At 33.8% G+C, this 16,641-nt stretch overlaps 1 protein-coding gene across 1 annotated transcript; it reads left to right on the top strand.

The window, feature by feature from the left end:
- LOC108486072 (cleavage stimulation factor subunit 77) lies at positions 1-15,606 on the top strand. The gene is made up of 22 exons (XM_017789885.2): positions 1-588; positions 684-746; positions 835-944; positions 2,227-2,327; positions 2,559-2,620; positions 2,722-2,862; positions 2,978-3,106; positions 4,393-4,439; positions 4,999-5,059; positions 6,243-6,363; positions 6,509-6,567; positions 6,652-6,720; positions 6,971-7,111; positions 7,392-7,456; positions 8,217-8,313; positions 8,967-9,026; positions 9,283-9,435; positions 11,423-11,489; positions 11,558-11,659; positions 13,257-13,469; positions 14,460-14,678; positions 15,345-15,606. The coding sequence occupies exons 1-22, from the start codon at positions 529-531 to the stop codon at positions 15,506-15,508; spliced, it is 2,304 nt and encodes a 767-aa protein (XP_017645374.1). The 5' UTR covers positions 1-528; the 3' UTR covers positions 15,509-15,606.
- The last annotated feature ends 1,035 nt before the right edge of the window (positions 15,607-16,641 follow it).

Raw genomic sequence — 16,641 nt, forward strand, 5'->3', positions numbered from 1 at the left:
TTGCTGGAAGAAAACCCCTAATCCCCAATTTATTCTCTAGTTTCCTTCCCGCCATTCCTTTCCCCATATTTCGCCGACGTACGCCACCGTCTGCCGTCGCCATCGGCCGGCGTCTTTTATGATTCTTTTTTCTTTTACTTCCCTAGTCTCTTCGTCTTCTTTCTTTTTTCTGGTTTAGTTTTTTGTCAAATATTAAATTATTTTTTTCCTTTTAATTGTTTGAAAATCTAGATCTTGCAGTCGTAAAACCACTTGTTAAAATTGATTTTTGGAATCGGCTGTGATTTTAATAACTGTTTTCTTCTCAAAGTTGGGGTTTTTAATGTTTTTAAATTGTATTTGTTGTTGATTTTTTTTTAAAACCCTTACAGCTCGTGTTCCTTAATCAGTTCCGAGTTGCAAATAATTGAATCCGTTAAGTATGAAGAAGAAGATTTTATAATTTTATACATATATTTTCTTGCTCGTAAATTAAAAAAAAAACAGAAAAAAACTTAAACCCAAGCTTCCAATCACAATCCCACTTCCATGGCTGCCGTTGATAAGTACAACGTCGAGTCTGCTGAAATTCTCGCAAACAGTGCATTGGTCCGCCATTTTCTTTTTCATTTAATTTACATCTCTCCAGCTCTTTTTTTTTCTCCTTTCTTGTTGTTTATTATTTTTTATTTTATTTGTTATAGCATTTGCCAATTACACAAGCGGCACCAATTTATGAGCAACTCTTGACCATCTTTCCCACTGCTGTAAATTTCTTCATTTTGTTACTTTTTATTTTACTTTAAAGTTCAAATTGAGTTGGTTTTTATTTAGTTTTGAAAGTGAAAATTTCAGGCAAAATATTGGAGGCAATATGTGGAAGCACAGATGGGAGTAAATAACGACGATGCTACCAAACAGATCTTTAGTCGTTGTTTGTTGAATTGTCTTCATGTTCCTCTCTGGTAAATGCTTTCTAACACTGTTTCTTTCATGAAATATAAAAAAACCAAAAATTTAAGGCCCCGTTTGGTCCTTTACTGTTCCTTTTATTTATTTTACTAAGCACTTTTTTATATTGTTAAAAAAAATTGAAGAAACAATTACTATGGAAACACAAATTCTAAAGTAATTGCTCCTTAAATTTACGTTGTTAATTTTTTTGAATTCTGGAATTAGTTTTTATTCTTTTCCGAATGCAGATTTTGTAGTCTGCTATGGGAACCAAAAATTAAGTAATATAGACCAGTTAAGATAGGTAAGATAGATAGTTTTGGTCTATATTACCTGTACTCTTTATTTTCCTTAAAGTACCCATGTTTGACACCTATGTTTGAAAAATATTTGGAGTTCTGGATATTGGTATGGGGTATAATCCTTTAAGTATATGAAAAAAATTATAAAAAGAAAAATATTACCTGTGTGAAACTCTTGCTGTTGACGCTTACCCCCAACTCCGGGTAACATAAGTTTAGGTAATAAATATTTTAGCCCTTTTAGATTATATGGCAATTCCTTAAACCCTAAAGTTAGAAGGAACACCTTTGAATGGTGCATTCTGAAAATTAACTTCTTGGAGGTTTGGTTACATGTTTCTACTACTATTCTGAATAATGTTTTCAAACCATCAGGTTTGCTGCCATAGGAAATCATTGTGTTCTCTCTTCTTTAATTTTCTTTTTAAATGGAGCTTGGAAGGCTATTACTTTGGGAAATAGAAGAGTTTTGAACCCTAAGCATGGAATAAAAAGCAACCGAACATAACAGTACTACTGTTTGGTTTGACAAAACCCACTGAGTTGTTCTTCTGAACAAGCAGCTACCATACTTATTGCATCTATGTGTATATTGCCAATTATGTGTGCGATTAATCAGCCTGTTTTGTTGTTAATTTGTTTTGATGACATTATAAGCAAACGAGTACATTCTTAGGCTTCTCTCTCTCACACACACACACATTGTTTTAACATTCATTTCAGAGATCTTGGACCAGAATTAGCAAAATGAGCGGATACCTCTTGTCATTTTTTAACATTCATTTCAGAGATCTTGAACCAGAATTAGCAAAATGAATGGATACCTCTTGTCGTGTATTTTTCCTGAAGGAATGAGAATTTCATTATGTTAAGGTTGAGTGTCAACATTAATATGTCTTCTGTAGTGTTTTGTGCTGTGGAGTTAACTGGATAGAAATAATGCTTACTTGATGTGAGAACTTATTTCATCATGTTCCTATTGGTTTTGTAGGCGCTGCTATATTCGATTCATCAGGAAGGTCAATGACAGGAAAGGTGTAGAGGGTCAGGAAGAGACTAGAAAGGCTTTTGATTTTATGCTTAGCTATGTTGGTTTGTTTTCTCTTGAACTTTAAAATCTTTTTGGCTTTTCTCTTTTGCAGTACATATTGCTTTTGTTTTGGTTCAGGCATTTTAGAAGTAAAAATGGAAAGGATTTATATATGTGTATGTATATGTATTTGTGTGTTTGCGCCTGTTTCTATGCTGGAATGATCAATACAGCAGTCTTTATACCCTATTCAGAAAACTAATTTTCCCTTTTTCTGATGTGTATGTTATCAGGAGCTGACATAGCATCTGGACCCGTATGGATGGAGTACATTGCTTTTTTAAAATCAATGCCGGTTGGTGAAGTTTTTTGCCTAGATTTTCCATTAGTGTAAAGTTCCATTAACCTTTTATGCATGTATATGCTATTTTTTCCTTAGAAAGTGATGGTTTGCAGGCTGCCAACACTCAGGAAGAAACACAGCGAATGACTGCAGTGCGAAAAGCTTACCAGAAAGCTGTTGTTACTCCGACACATCACATTGAACAGCTATGGAGGGATTATGAGAATTTCGAAAATTCTGTTAGCCGTCAGCTGGTAAGGTTTTGCATCATGGTGATTACTTTTTTGGTTGGGTAGTTTCTAGTTTTGCTCTGGTGCAGGCATTCCATGTAAATTTATAGAATGCTGTACTTATTATCTTATTGGGCAGGCCAAAGGACTTCTATCTGAGTATCAACCAAAATATAACAGTGCGAGGGCTGTATACAGGGAACTGAAGAAATATGTCGATGAAATTGATTGGAATATGCTTGCAATACCACCCACCGACTCCTGCAAGGTATTTTCTTGCCAATTTCAGCCTTTTATTTTTGATTTTCATTTTTTCCTTTGGCTCATTGAAGTTAAGTGTCTAGTGCATGCACTTAAATTTGGATTGGTTATATAGGGGTAACCGTTATCGTATTATGGAATTGCTGTGAAACACTAGTGTTTCTGTTGCAGCGCAAGAATTGTGAAAGGTAGAGCAAGATGAGAAAATTATGACTGTGATGAGATATTGTATTAGTTAAAAAATGGTATTTCTTGGAAATTTTCTGGTTAAGTGGCTTCTTGATTGCATCTTGTGATTTTGGTTTAGTGTCGTGTGGAAATATTAATCCAACATAGTACTCTCTTAGTCTGTCTTACATGAAACTTAAAAGATGAGAAAAGAAAAGAAAAGAAAAGAAACTCTTAATTATTGCTATTGTTCTTGAGTAGCAACAATTATTTCTATTGTTCTTGATTAGCAAAAAAAGGTGGTTAATGATCTGAATTTATGTTTCTGAACTACTGAATTGTTCTTGATTAGCAAAAAAAGGTGGTTAATGATCTGAATTTATGTTTCTGAACTACTGAAATGAATGAAGAAACAGAAGAAAATATAAATTCTAGGTTTAAGAGCTAAAGCTCCTTGAATATCCGGAGTTGATTGCTTCACGTAATCTATATCTTGTTGTATAGTTTCTAAATTTTGAACTCCTAGTATGATGGTGGACTCTGTTTAAATAGTATATGATTTACTGTCTATTGCAGAACAAATTAAGACCAGATTAACATCAAAATTTATGTAATGTCAGCTTAAGTATTCAGCAGACTTCTAAAATTGAACTAAAGCTTGGTAAAAATGGGATCTACCTGCTACCTACAAACATAAATTTAGTATTGTTCAATTAGTAGAAGTATGCAAGTTTCAGAAAATTCCTCGTCCATGGACATGTGCTAAATTAAAGGCTTCAGCATTTTATCTTCCTTTTCTACCTTGTTTTAAGATTCTTTGTTGCACTTAACAGCATGAAACCTTGCATTAGTAACTGGCATTGTTCATGGATTAGAAAGACAAGTGCCAAAATAGGCTTTGAGAAGTTTTAAACTATGATGCAAATGTGATTAGGTTTATATGCAAATAGCAAAAGTCTTTACAAGGTTGCAATGTCTCTGCTGATTGTTCTGTGGTGGATTATATGATAGGAAGCTGACGACAGCTGCATATGTTTAATATTTGAATACTCCTTTTTTCATCGAAGATGTTACTATCTTGATTTCTGGTTTCCTTTTCTAATATTTCATTGTTATCTATTACAGGATCAGATGCAATGGGTTGCATGGAAGAGGCTTTTAGCTTTTGAGAAGTAAGACGCACAGCATTTCTTCCCCGCCCCCCTTTTTATGATTTAAATTTCAGACATGGTAGAAGGTTCATCGATCTGGGCACTACCACTCTAGGAATTTACTATTTTTTAATTAAGAAAATATGATCTCTTGAATTATGGCACAAGAAATGGTTTCTTACTTTTTATTTCATTGTTTTTGGATATTGACATTTTTGGTTCTAATGAGTATAAATATCATATGAACTGGAATAAGTTGAGCAGTTGCATGGACTGCCATCAATATCTCTTGTCAGAAGGTGAAACATGTACAAGAGCAAAGAAAATATTTGCTGATTGCTTCTATATGTGTATCATTTTAGTATTTACAAATTATTATTTTCTGGTGGTTTGCAACAACGTTTCCACTTCTCTGATGTGCCTGTAATAAAATAAATTTACACAGCAATTTTTGTATATATATTTTAAATGTATAAATAGCTGAAGATTTATGTTATGGTCGGATAAAAGTGCATCTGTTCCTACACTCTTGAATACTATTATTTACATCCTTAACCTCTTGAATTCAACTTTGTTGCAGAGGAAATCCACAAAGGATAGACAGTGCCTCCAATAAGCGAATTATATTCTCGTATGAACAGGTAGCTTAATACTCAGTATTTCATTTAATGATTGATATATCTACTTTTGGCTATTATGTATGTAATACTATTTGCACCCACTTGTCTCTAAACTTGATATCTTTTTCTAGATAGCATCTTCAGCATTAATGCATTTAAGCTTATGTGGAAATCTAGGGAGTCAATCCTACACTTATTTCCTAGCTTTTGTTTGCAGTTGCTTATTGTGCAATTTTCTGAATACTTTTTGCATTCAAGAAAGTTTCTACAAAGCAAAATCTGAAGCTACTAATAAAGAGCAAATTTATGTTTAATCAAAGAAGAAAAAGAAAATAATGAAAATGGGCTCAAATACTTTATCCATTTAAGCATAACTGTTTCTTGTAGAATAAAAAGGTACTTCACCCTAAAAGGTGCAAGATGCTCTTCTTAAGTGCATTGTGCCTTGGTGTAGCCGCATGCCTTGACTACATTAGATGATATGTTAAGAGTGGGCAAATTAACATGCAAGTTGTTGTTTGTGTGTATATATGTGTGATAAGCATAGGAATACAATTCTGTCAATAAATTAAAGGGCGATACACTTTTATCCTACTAAACATGCAAAATTTTCCTTTTTTGCTCAACATGCACCCTTTCCTTGTGAGAAGTATAGAGTGTGATACGTCCCTCTTTTAATTCTTAGAGGTAAAGTTAATTAATAACTATGAAAATAAAAGAAAAGTGAATTTCATTTACTTTTTTTGCACCTATAGTCTTGGAAAAAAAGTTCACTTTGGTGGGTCAGGTGCGTGCCTGATCAAATGCGCCTCAGGCCCTCACTAAAAAGGGTCTAAGATACTTATGTTGTTTATGGTCAAAGTGCAGCATTTAGGCACGCCTTGGTGTGTGCCTTGACAATATTGAGTGTAATGAATAAGGGTACCAGTTTCTTGTATGAGTAGGTGAAAAAAGGATTGAAATATTCTCAAATGTTACTAACCTTTAAACTATATGGTGACAAAGAGTTCTACAAGTTTCACTTCTTAATTTTGATAGTACTTTCTTTCAAAGAAAAAACTGTTAGTACTTGTATCCTCTAGGGGACCATTGAATTTTGTTTGTTTGTAGTGACCCTTTTATTTATTATTTTCTTGCTGCATTTATTTCTTTTCCTCATTCTTTGTCTCTATTAATGTTATTTGCTGCATTCTCATGTACCCAGTGTCTGATGTATTTATACCACTATCCTGATATATGGTATGACTATGCTACATGGCAAGCTAAAAGTGGCTCCATGGATGCTGCAGTCAAGGTATTTCAGCGAGCCTTGAAGGCTCTTCCTGGTAATTGGTTCTTTTCTCTTTGGCAAGAAAGTTGTTCAGAATATTTCTAGTAACATATTCTCATATGTATCTAGCCTCTGCCACGGTGTAGCCCTGTTGCACCTTTCTTCTTCTATAACTTTCCATCTGGTTTCTGGTTTATCAGAGTCAGAAATGCTGAAGTATGCATATGCAGAACTAGAGGAATCCCGTGGATCGCTTCAAGTATGTAAATTGTTCAATCTTTCCACTTAAAGTTGTTTAACTATTGGCTCTTTGCCTTTTTGATTTGCTTCCCCTTTGATGCAGTCTGCAAAGAAACTATATGAAAGCCTTTTGGGGGATGCTGCTGAGACCACGGCGCTGGCGCATATACAAGTAAGGAAGTTATAGGTTGTTAAATATAGTAGTTTTATCAATACATTGCAAGGAGTTAAGACAGCTTAAATTGCCTCCTTGTTATCAAGTGCGCACATGGTTTTCTTATATGATTAAAATTAAGGTTATTTTCTCTAAACTAAGGTTATCTCTCCAATTTTTGTCTGTCCTTAAATGGCCTATAAGAAGTTATGTCATAGCACTATTTTCTTATTTATTTTAGTGACTGTTTCATAGTTTCTTGCTGCAGTTTATTCGCTTTCTAAGAAGGAATGAAGGTGTTGAAGCAGCTCGCAAGTACTTCTTAGATGCTCGCAAATCACCTAGTTGCACATACCATGTTTATGTTGCTTATGCATTGATGGCCTTTTGTCTTGACAAGGACCCAAAGGTGCTATTTGTTTCATTTTCTCAAAAAAAAAAGAAAGAAAGAAAAGATTATGATAGCTTGTATGTGGGGAAGTGAAAGGAATAAAGGAAACAGTGCTACTTAAGATGATTATTATAAGAACCATTCATTTTCTTGTTTCTTCTCCCCCGGTTTGTGGAGGTTTAATGTTATTACATGATCGAAACAATTAATTATTTTCCAACAAAAAAATTGCCATGTGAATAATTTATTAAAAGAAAAAACCTCGCCATAACTTTTGCTGTTACCATCCTTTATGCAGGTTGCTCACAATGTTTTTGAAGCAGGGTTGAAACAATTTATGCATGAGCCTGTATATATTCTAGAGTATGTTTGTTTTTTCGTTATTTTTATTAGCATATTAGTTGTTACCTCGTTGGATAGTTTTGTAGGAATTTGTTCTCTTTGATGTTTTTCTTGAAAATGAAAACTGGTAGTAAAAGCATTATATATATTAGGTCTCCAACTTGAAAGTAAAAGTTCAAAATATCATGCCAGTAAATTTTGAGATAAGTCAAGGTGTTAACTCCTTTCCCTTTATTATACTTACCCTTGTTGCCTCAATGGCTAATTAAACAATAATTTTACTCTCAATCTAGATCATTTAAAATTCTTGGTTTTCTAGTTACTGCTTAGAGGGAACTTGACATATTCAGTCATTTGTTTTATGAAAACTTAGACTATTTAGATTAATCCCATGCAAATCATCTAAGTCAGAAGAGTAATTACATGAACCATTGTTTTAGAGTTCTCAATTCAAGTTTTCTTAGTCCTATAACGTTAGTGAAATCAGGTTTTTAGTTTTGAAAGAGAAATTGTTGGGAAGAACAAGATATTAGATTAAGAACAGCTCGTGCGAGTTCCCTGCATGTGGCTTGAGTGCTGAAGGCCCTGTTGATCTGTTATGTAGTTTGCAGTTATTATTTTAAATATTAAGTAAATGTAAACTTCTGTGCCTCAAGTGTTCTTTGGATGTGATCAACTTGTTCTTAAGTGTGCATATAATCTGCTAAATGATTCATTGCTTTCATTGCAATTAATGTTGTACAATATGGATAAAGACACTGTTATATTCTGATATGTGCAGATACGCAGATTTTTTGTCTTGTTTGAATGATGACAGAAACATCCGGGCATTATTTGAGCGAGCCTTAAGCTCACTACCACAAGAAGAATCTATTGAGGTACTATATTGAAATTAATAAACTGTTTCCATTTTTTTTTTAGTTAGTTAGTTAGTTAATTAATAAACTGTTTTTTTTCTCTTGGAGAAGTTGTATTAAGTTTGTATATAGTATGACAAGGATTAGAGAAGCATAAAATTTTCTGAGTAGTTTACTTGAATTAAGTTTGTATATGGTTAATCAGTGTCAATATCTACAGCTACCACTAAGGATGTGAATGCGAGAACAGATCCCTTTTCTGATTTATTATAAAATTTTCTAGAAGTCATTGCTAATGGCCCTTGTCCAAAATATTATCAACCCTCAACATGAAAATGGAAATAGATATCCGACTGTAAGGGAAGTGTCCACATCCTTGGTTTTACTGTTTTGCACTTTGAAGAGAATCTTACTGACTTCTGAGCAGTTAGAACCAGCAGAAGGTGGCATCATCTTAATTAATCTTCTCATTCACATCCTTGACAATACACCTTTACAAGCTTATGATAGAAGACCTGAAAAATAGTTACTATTTGAAAATGCAATGTTTTCTTATTTTCAAAAAGTGTATCTTTTGAAATGACTAGTTTATATTTTGTTTGTAAAACAGTGAGTTTTGGTTATATTTTGTTAACATTATAGCATCTAATTTTTGAAATTTCCCTCATTTGCAGGTCTGGAAACGATTCACCCAGTTCGAGAAAACTTATGGCGATCTAGCTAGCATGTTGAAGGTAGAGAATATCTGTTGGGTCATACTCGGTACTTTAATATATTTCCAGTGTGTTTTCGAAGCTGTTGAAGATTTCTTAGATCCTTGTTTCTTTATGCATGGAGGAGTTCTTGATATTATTTTGAATCTGGTCTAGATCTGCTTTGCTGAACAATATCTTCAATTATGTTTTAGATGTCAACCCTCAATCATCATCTTTGGGAGTTGTTCCCCCCCTTCTTTTAAGAAGAGCCGTAACTATTGTTTTATCCATGTAGGTTGAACAAAGGCGGAAAGAAGCTCTTTCTGGAACAAGTGAAGAGGGTGCTTCTGCACTGGAGACTTCTCTACTAGATCTTATATCACGCTACAGTTTCAAGGATCTCTGGCCCTGTTCCTCCAAGGATCTTGATCACTTGTCCAGACAAGAGGTTTCTCCTATCAGGATATACCATTGTCATTTTAGATGGATTCATTCTAGGTTGCATCCTTCATCATTTGTTTGATCTATGTGTAAATATTCATGTGTACTTGTGAAGTTGAAACATTATTGAAGTTCTCAGTGATGCTTTTACGTCATTCCCTTTTAGTTTTTGCATGTTTAGTTTGTCTGGCTATAAATTGTTTGACGGAAATATGCTTCTTGTTGTGATAGTAGTCTTAAGATTTTAAGGTATCATGATTCTGGGGATTGACTAGCACAACATTAGGATGTATAATCTTTGACTTTCCTTTGTATATCTGATTATTAGTATAAATAGGTTGTGTAATGTGTAATCTTTGACTTTCCTTCTTAGTATATCTGATTATTAGTATAAATAGGTTGTGTAATGGAGTGTATATACACAAGGAATATCTTCAGAACATAATTTTCTCTTTTCCTCTTCATTTTTTCTTCTCTTCTCACTGTCTTTTTCATGGCTGTTACAGCCAAAACAGTAACCAGCAGCAGCCCCTCTTTCTTCTCTTTCTTTCGATTTCACACTTCTCATAAATGGAACATTTCAATCAGAAAATGGAAAAGAGAAATCAGTTGCATGAGAAAGAAAATTTCTAAGGTTGTTGGTTTGCATATTTAACTGGGTTAATCTTATAAATCTTGAGGGGGAAAACTTGTGACATAATGCAGACTATTAGTTAGAACAGGAACTATGTTTGGTGATACACATTGAGAGTAGTAATTTTTGGTAATAGAGAGGATAGTTAAGCAGTACAACTTACGATTATGAATGGAGGAGGGTAAGACTAGGACATTTATTAAACATTGGCTTAGGACTAATAACTATTATTATTTATGTGCAAGAAGGTAGAAATATTTGTTAGTAAGTAAGACTTCTTAAAAATTGGATGTAGGATTAATAGTAGTAAGAAAACCGTGTTTGGTGCCGCCCTGGTCTGTGAATGGTGGTTTGCTCTTTAGGTGGGGATTTTGATGATTACCTGATTTTGGTTTATGCCTGTTTTGGCAAGAGCATTTTGGCATCTATGTTGAAGCTACTAGCCAAAAGAATGGCAGCTTTATGCTTGGTAGCAGATTAGAGTAGTATTGAAAATTTTAGAAGGGGACAAAGATACACACATACAAACACATCGTGTAGGTGCACACCTAAGAAGAAGAATGAAGTTCCTCTAGCAAGTATCTTAGCCAAATAAGTCCACAGAAGAATGAGCTATAGCTGTGTAGTCTTATTTGGTACTTGGTCTTGCAACAAGGGCCTTCTTCTTAATCCTCCATGATACAGATAGTTGTAGAGATCTCTATCAAAATCTTGAGGATGGCAGGTGAGTGTTATACAATTGATGACTGTTTTGGTTGATCTGATGTATTTGAGAAGTATGTCGTAAATAAAAGTAATATGCTATGTTTACGACTGATGGGAAATTTTGAAGTTCATTGATATAATGAGGTTGGAAATTTCCATGTCAAGATAACCATGTACCATTTCAAACTTTTTCTATAACCTATCAGCAACTAGGGATGTTATTCTTTTATTTTAGTCATAACCTTGATGTTTGTTATGGTCATTGTAATGTCATTGCAAAGGCCAATGCATAATTTGGCTCCTTTTAGAGCTTCTGATTGTACCGGATGCATATCTGCCTTTGGAACCTCCAGTCAAAATGAAATATTATGATCTTTTCTTACCCCAGATTATTGAGACCTGTCTTGATAACATGATTAACATCTACTTTTTAGATGCTTTAAGCTTGAACATGCTTTATTGTTCTTTCATAAAACCGCAAACTTGTTGCTCATGTCTCAGCAATAGATATGAAAAAAATTGGGACTTGTTTATGTGTAATTTCTTTTTCCTTTGAAAACTGTAGCTATAACTCGTAAAATTGCTTCTGTGCCTCTATGTTCAAATCATTGAAATTGCATTTGCTAATTTTTGAACTCGTTGATATTCTCTTCAGTGGCTCTCTAAAAACATTGGTAAGAAAGTGGATAAGTCAGCTCTCTCTAATGGATCTGCAATGACAGGTAGACTGTTTCTTGTTCCAGGTTACTATTAGTACTCATTGGGCTAATTTTTGTTTTCATTTGTGCAGATAAGAGTACATCTGCACCATCAGGTGTTTCGACTGCTTCTCTGAAAGTCCTTCGTCCAGATACGTCTCAGATGGTGATTTATGATCCAAGGCAGCACCATGGTACAAACATTTACTTGAATAAAAATATATGCCTCAATAGTCATGTGATTTTTTCAATGGTATTCTATTTTTCTTGGCAACTTCATTGGGCCATGAATGGACGCAGTATCTCATTTTGTCATCTTGTTTAATTATGGTGTTGACTTGTTCATATACATTGGTCATTGGCAGTATTGAACTTGAAACTAAAGATATTCTTTGTGTAGACTTATGCAGTCATTTATGCATGAAATAGGCATATAATTCTGTAGAAAAAATTAGACCTCATTGCCTCAATAATCATGTGATTGTTTCCAATAGTTTTTTAGTTTCCTTTTCTATTTTAGGTTGTTGTCTTTTTTTTTAATTAAGGTCTTATCTATATGCTTTGGTCATTAGCGAGATTGCAATAGAAGCTTTCAAGAAGTCCTTTTTAGAGACTTATGTGGTCATCTGTGTATGAATATTCAAGTGCTGCTTTGATGTGATTAACAAAATTTGCTCTTCTGATTCTTTCTAGTGAACTTCTGATGTAATTTGACTTGGAAATGAAATTAACTAAAACCATTGTTATTAATGTAAGTGATACTGGTAATGAGAGCAATTGAAATGCTCCATAGGGTTTATTTGTCTGATTGAGCTCTTCATTCTGGGGTGAGGTCCTATGGCTGATTCTGGGATTTATCTTATTAGATGATCCTTGATGCACACTGGTGAATACGAAGGATTATGAGATGTGCATGCACATGAGTAATTTATAAATCAAGCCTAAATCATTGATCTATAAATATCAAAGCAGTTTTACTTAAAACTGTCATATATGTCCAAGAATATGCCTATTCATCTTTGTATAACTACTGTCGTGAATCTTTGAAATGGCAAACCAAATATGAGTATTAAGAGAAAAGAAATATAAAATGTATTAGAATGGTAAATGATAAAGAGAAAAGCTCAACTTAGCCAAAGGGCCAGGCATTGAAAAAGGAAAGGAACCATAGAGATTCTCCAATTTTCAAAGTCAAGGGTGTTGGCTTAGAACGGGTCAAACATAAACATGTATCTCCTACGCTACTATTATGCTTTTAGAAGTGGTGACCCCTAACTAGCTTATAACTTTGTTGAAAACGGTTTTGTATTAACTTCAAGAGAAATGATGCTGGGTGATCGTGTGGTGCAGTGCAGTTATATTTCTGTTTTCAGTATATTAACTTCAATAGAAATGGTGCTGGTTGATCATGTGATGCAGTGCAGTTATACTCCTTTGTGTAACTTTTAAGGAATTATAGCTGTTAGGATTTTACGGTGTTTCTTTTTCCATTCCCTTTTTTGTGTTATTTCCTCATCGAGATAGAAGAGGGAAGGTTTTGAGAGAGGCTAGGGTCGGGTGTTTAAAATATCTGATATGTACAACGAATTATTTTATTTTGCTGTTCTTTTGGGCTTGATAATGGCTTTAAAGGTCACTAGCTTTTAGCAGTTCTGCTTATTTACCTTCCGGCAATTGACATGACTTGAGTGGCAAATATTATGCTTTTACCTTTTATAACATTAAATTGTATGCTTGTTGAATCATATTGAAATGCTAGATACTTAACTGACTGAACTTGTTTTAATGTAGGAACTACAGTTCCATCAAACACCACTGCTGCAATTCTCGCTGCTTCCAATTTGTCGAATCCCATGGCTACAGTTGTTGGTGCTGCTTCAAACCCATTGTCCAATCCCACAGTTTCAATGGTAGACGGTGTATCCTCTAATGCATTTGATGAAGTACTGAAAGCAACACCACCTTCTTTGTCAGCATTTTTGGCTGGCTTGCCTTCTATCGAGGGTAATCTTTCAAACTCCTACTGCAGTTGTGCATGCTGTAATATCTAACGCTGATTGATATTAACCTATAATCTGTATTTGAATTTGAATTATGATCCAAAATGCAACATATCGATGATGAAATACAGCGATGCATCTGCTTGAATTTCTCTGTCTAGTTGGCCTTTTTAAGTCCCTTCTGACCTGGTATCCTTGGAAAATTATTTGTTTTGCACTCTTGGCATTTTAATATCCTATTAGAATAACTAGTTTATAACTTCGGAATAATGATTCATTGTCAATTTTACCTTTTTTTTATATTTCTTTAATTTTTTAATTCATCACAAGGTTCATGCCATAGGGGCAAAGCTAGAATCAAAAAATAAAAAAGAACTTCATTGAGGAAGAAAATTCAGAGAATAAGGTAATAAAACCAAAAAATATAGCAGCTGAGAGGATATACAGAGCTATGTTTATCCGACCCTTCATTTTGCTTGAAGTATCCATCTTCGATACCCCTGTCAGAGTCTTCATTTTTCTTAAAGTATATGTTTTCAACACCCATGCCCGACGATGAAAGAACCTCTTTGAGAAAGTTATACGATGGATTTTGGTGGAAAATATTTTAAGTGAATTTTCATCATAGTTTCTGTCAAGAATACATTAAATGGTATATGTACATGTGCAGACACAAAACTATGTTACTTGGGTTGGGGGCAAGTGTCAAATAAGGATACGAGTATGGGATGTGATCCTTGTTTGATACCCGTGTGGATGCATGTTTGGCCATCGGTATGGGATATGATCCTTAAAAGGATTCTTCAAATAGACAGAAAAACTTAGAGAAAACTGAATATTTCCATATTTGACACATATTCGTATCTTGATATTCACACCCGAGCTGAGTAACATAGGGTGGTAGTAAGATCATTAAGTACATGATAAATTTTAATTGCTTATCTCAATTTGCGTCTGTCACCTGGTTATTCATTTCTTTTGGTAATGATTTCAGGTCCGGCACCAAATGTAGACATTGTATTGTCTATTTGTTTGCAGAATGACTATCCAACTGTCCAGACAAAAAAAGCAACGAGCCTTCCATCTCAAAGGACTGCAGGTCCTGCTCCTAGCACAAGTGATCTTTCTGGGTCAAGCAAGTCCCATCCCATTCCCAGTAATTCATCTTTCAGGCCACGGGACAGACAGCTCGGCAAAAGAAAGGATCAAGAGAGTAAGTTACTTGCCATTACTTTCCTGGTCTGAATATCATTTTTTATTGAGGATCAACTGCATTTTTTCTTATTTCTTATTGGAATGGGTGACTGGTCATGGTAATTGAAATGAATTTAATTAGCATGTGTTTTCTCATGTTGCTCCAACCCTTCAATTTTTGAGGTATTCAGTGTATATCTGACATAATCCTGGGTATAGGGATATTATTTTCCATGGACTCTCCAAATCTTGAAAAATTTGGATATACTCAGGTTAGACACAACAGAGTCCGAGTAACATAGGTGCTGTGGCACATGTACGTGCACAGTTTTGTTAAGTCTAGTTGGGTGCCTTTGTTAGTACATTTTTGGGGAATGGGTACGTGTCACAGGGCCATTACCCTCTTCCCCAAAAAACATGTCTTGTAGGATTGCAATGCACCCGCTTATATCCCCAAGGACTAAACGTGTGACATACGGCTATGGGAACATCCTCATATTAGCGTTAGTATTGAAGATCCGTTGTTAATCAGTGTGTTACTGTACAAGACTCCATTGCATCTAACCATAGGTGTTGTTAATTAGTGTGTTACATCCGTATGTTTAGATAAGATAGGTGTTTTTAACTTGTCATCCATTTTGAGGGGTAGGATTTGGCTAATCTGTGTGTGTTTATATTTTACAAGGGCAAGAAGAGGAGGAAAGTACAACAGTACAAAGCCAGCCACTGCAAAGAGATGCATTCAGAATAAGGCAAATGCAGAAAGCAAGAGGGGGTTCAGCTTCACAAACAGGTTCAGTTTCTTATGGAAGTGCTCTTTCTGGGGATCTCTCTGGCAGTACTTGTTAAATCTTTTTGTACTTGTATTATATACACTTAGCCACTTTCGCAAATTCTATGTATAAATTATTTCTTTTATATATTCATATTCATATTTGTGAGAGTAATTTGAGTGCAGCTCTTCATTGTTTGTGTTTTTTTCTCCAGTCTTGGACATGGTTTCTTATAATTTGGATTGGATGAGCTTAAATTATTCCTTTTATTTATTTTTAATAATAAAATATGAAAGATTTAAAGGTCATATTTTGCTAGTTTCCTTGTATTATATATAAGCCGTATAGACGATCGATGTGGTGAGAATCATGTCGCCATGGATCCTGAAGTTGGGCTGCAAATTGCAAAGTCCAAAGGACATCTTCAACGGAAGGACTAGCGGTCAGGTCGGTCATCGGACAGGCATCTCAGGCATATGTCCATCACTGTCTTCAAGGATTCAGTTGAGCATTCTATGATAATTGTAGGATCCACTATGCTTCTTGGAGCTGTATCATCCATCTTATTGATCACTTGTACCTGCACACAAACTGGAACAATAGCCAATACATCACCTTTAAGTATATATAATGTTTGATTCAAGAGCTTTTATATTCAAGTGAAGAGTGTGGATCATATTTTAATTTATTAAATTATTAATATATTAAATATAATTAATATACAGGTCATTATATAAACTTAAAATATATTAAAATATAGGGTCATTTTATATTTTAAGTTTATCAATTATTTATTTTAAAATGTTTTTAATATTGTGAGTTATTTTAACATATGGTCTTACTTGAATTCATTCAATATTTTATACTTCATTAATATTTAAAATATTTATTAAAATTAGTTATATTTTAAGTTTTATCTTGAATTTTTATACAATTTTATAATATATTTTAATTAAAAATATTATATAAAAATGCACGGAAGTGCATGGGATATTAATAAATATTTAAATCCATATTTAATAAAAAATAGATAAAATAAATAAGAAATTGAGACTTGTTATATTATTTATATATCACATAATATGATTACTAAATTTCAATTAAAACCAAAATATGTATTTACAAAATAAATAGCAACTCAAAACAGAATATTAAAAGTTATTTTTAAAAATTATTAAAATTAGAAAAGGTATAATATAAAATTAGCCT

This window comes from Gossypium arboreum, chromosome 6 (assembly GCF_025698485.1).
Source record: "Gossypium arboreum isolate Shixiya-1 chromosome 6, ASM2569848v2, whole genome shotgun sequence".
Classification (NCBI taxonomy): domain Eukaryota; kingdom Viridiplantae; phylum Streptophyta; class Magnoliopsida; order Malvales; family Malvaceae; genus Gossypium; species Gossypium arboreum.

What these genes read in the sequence shown, in the direction of transcription:
- LOC108486072 (XM_017789885.2), top strand. Translation starts at nt 529, where the DNA reads ATGGCTGCCGTTGATAAGTACAACGTCGAGTCTGCTGAAATTCTCGCA. An exon ending in TTTTATGCTTAGCTATGTTG is followed by an intron (nt 2,328 to 2,558) that starts GTTTGTTTTCTC and finishes GTATGTTATCAG; the next exon opens with GAGCTGACATAGCATCTGGA. An exon ending in CAAAAGAAAGGATCAAGAGA is followed by an intron (nt 14,679 to 15,344) that starts GTAAGTTACTTG and finishes ATATTTTACAAG; the next exon opens with GGCAAGAAGAGGAGGAAAGT.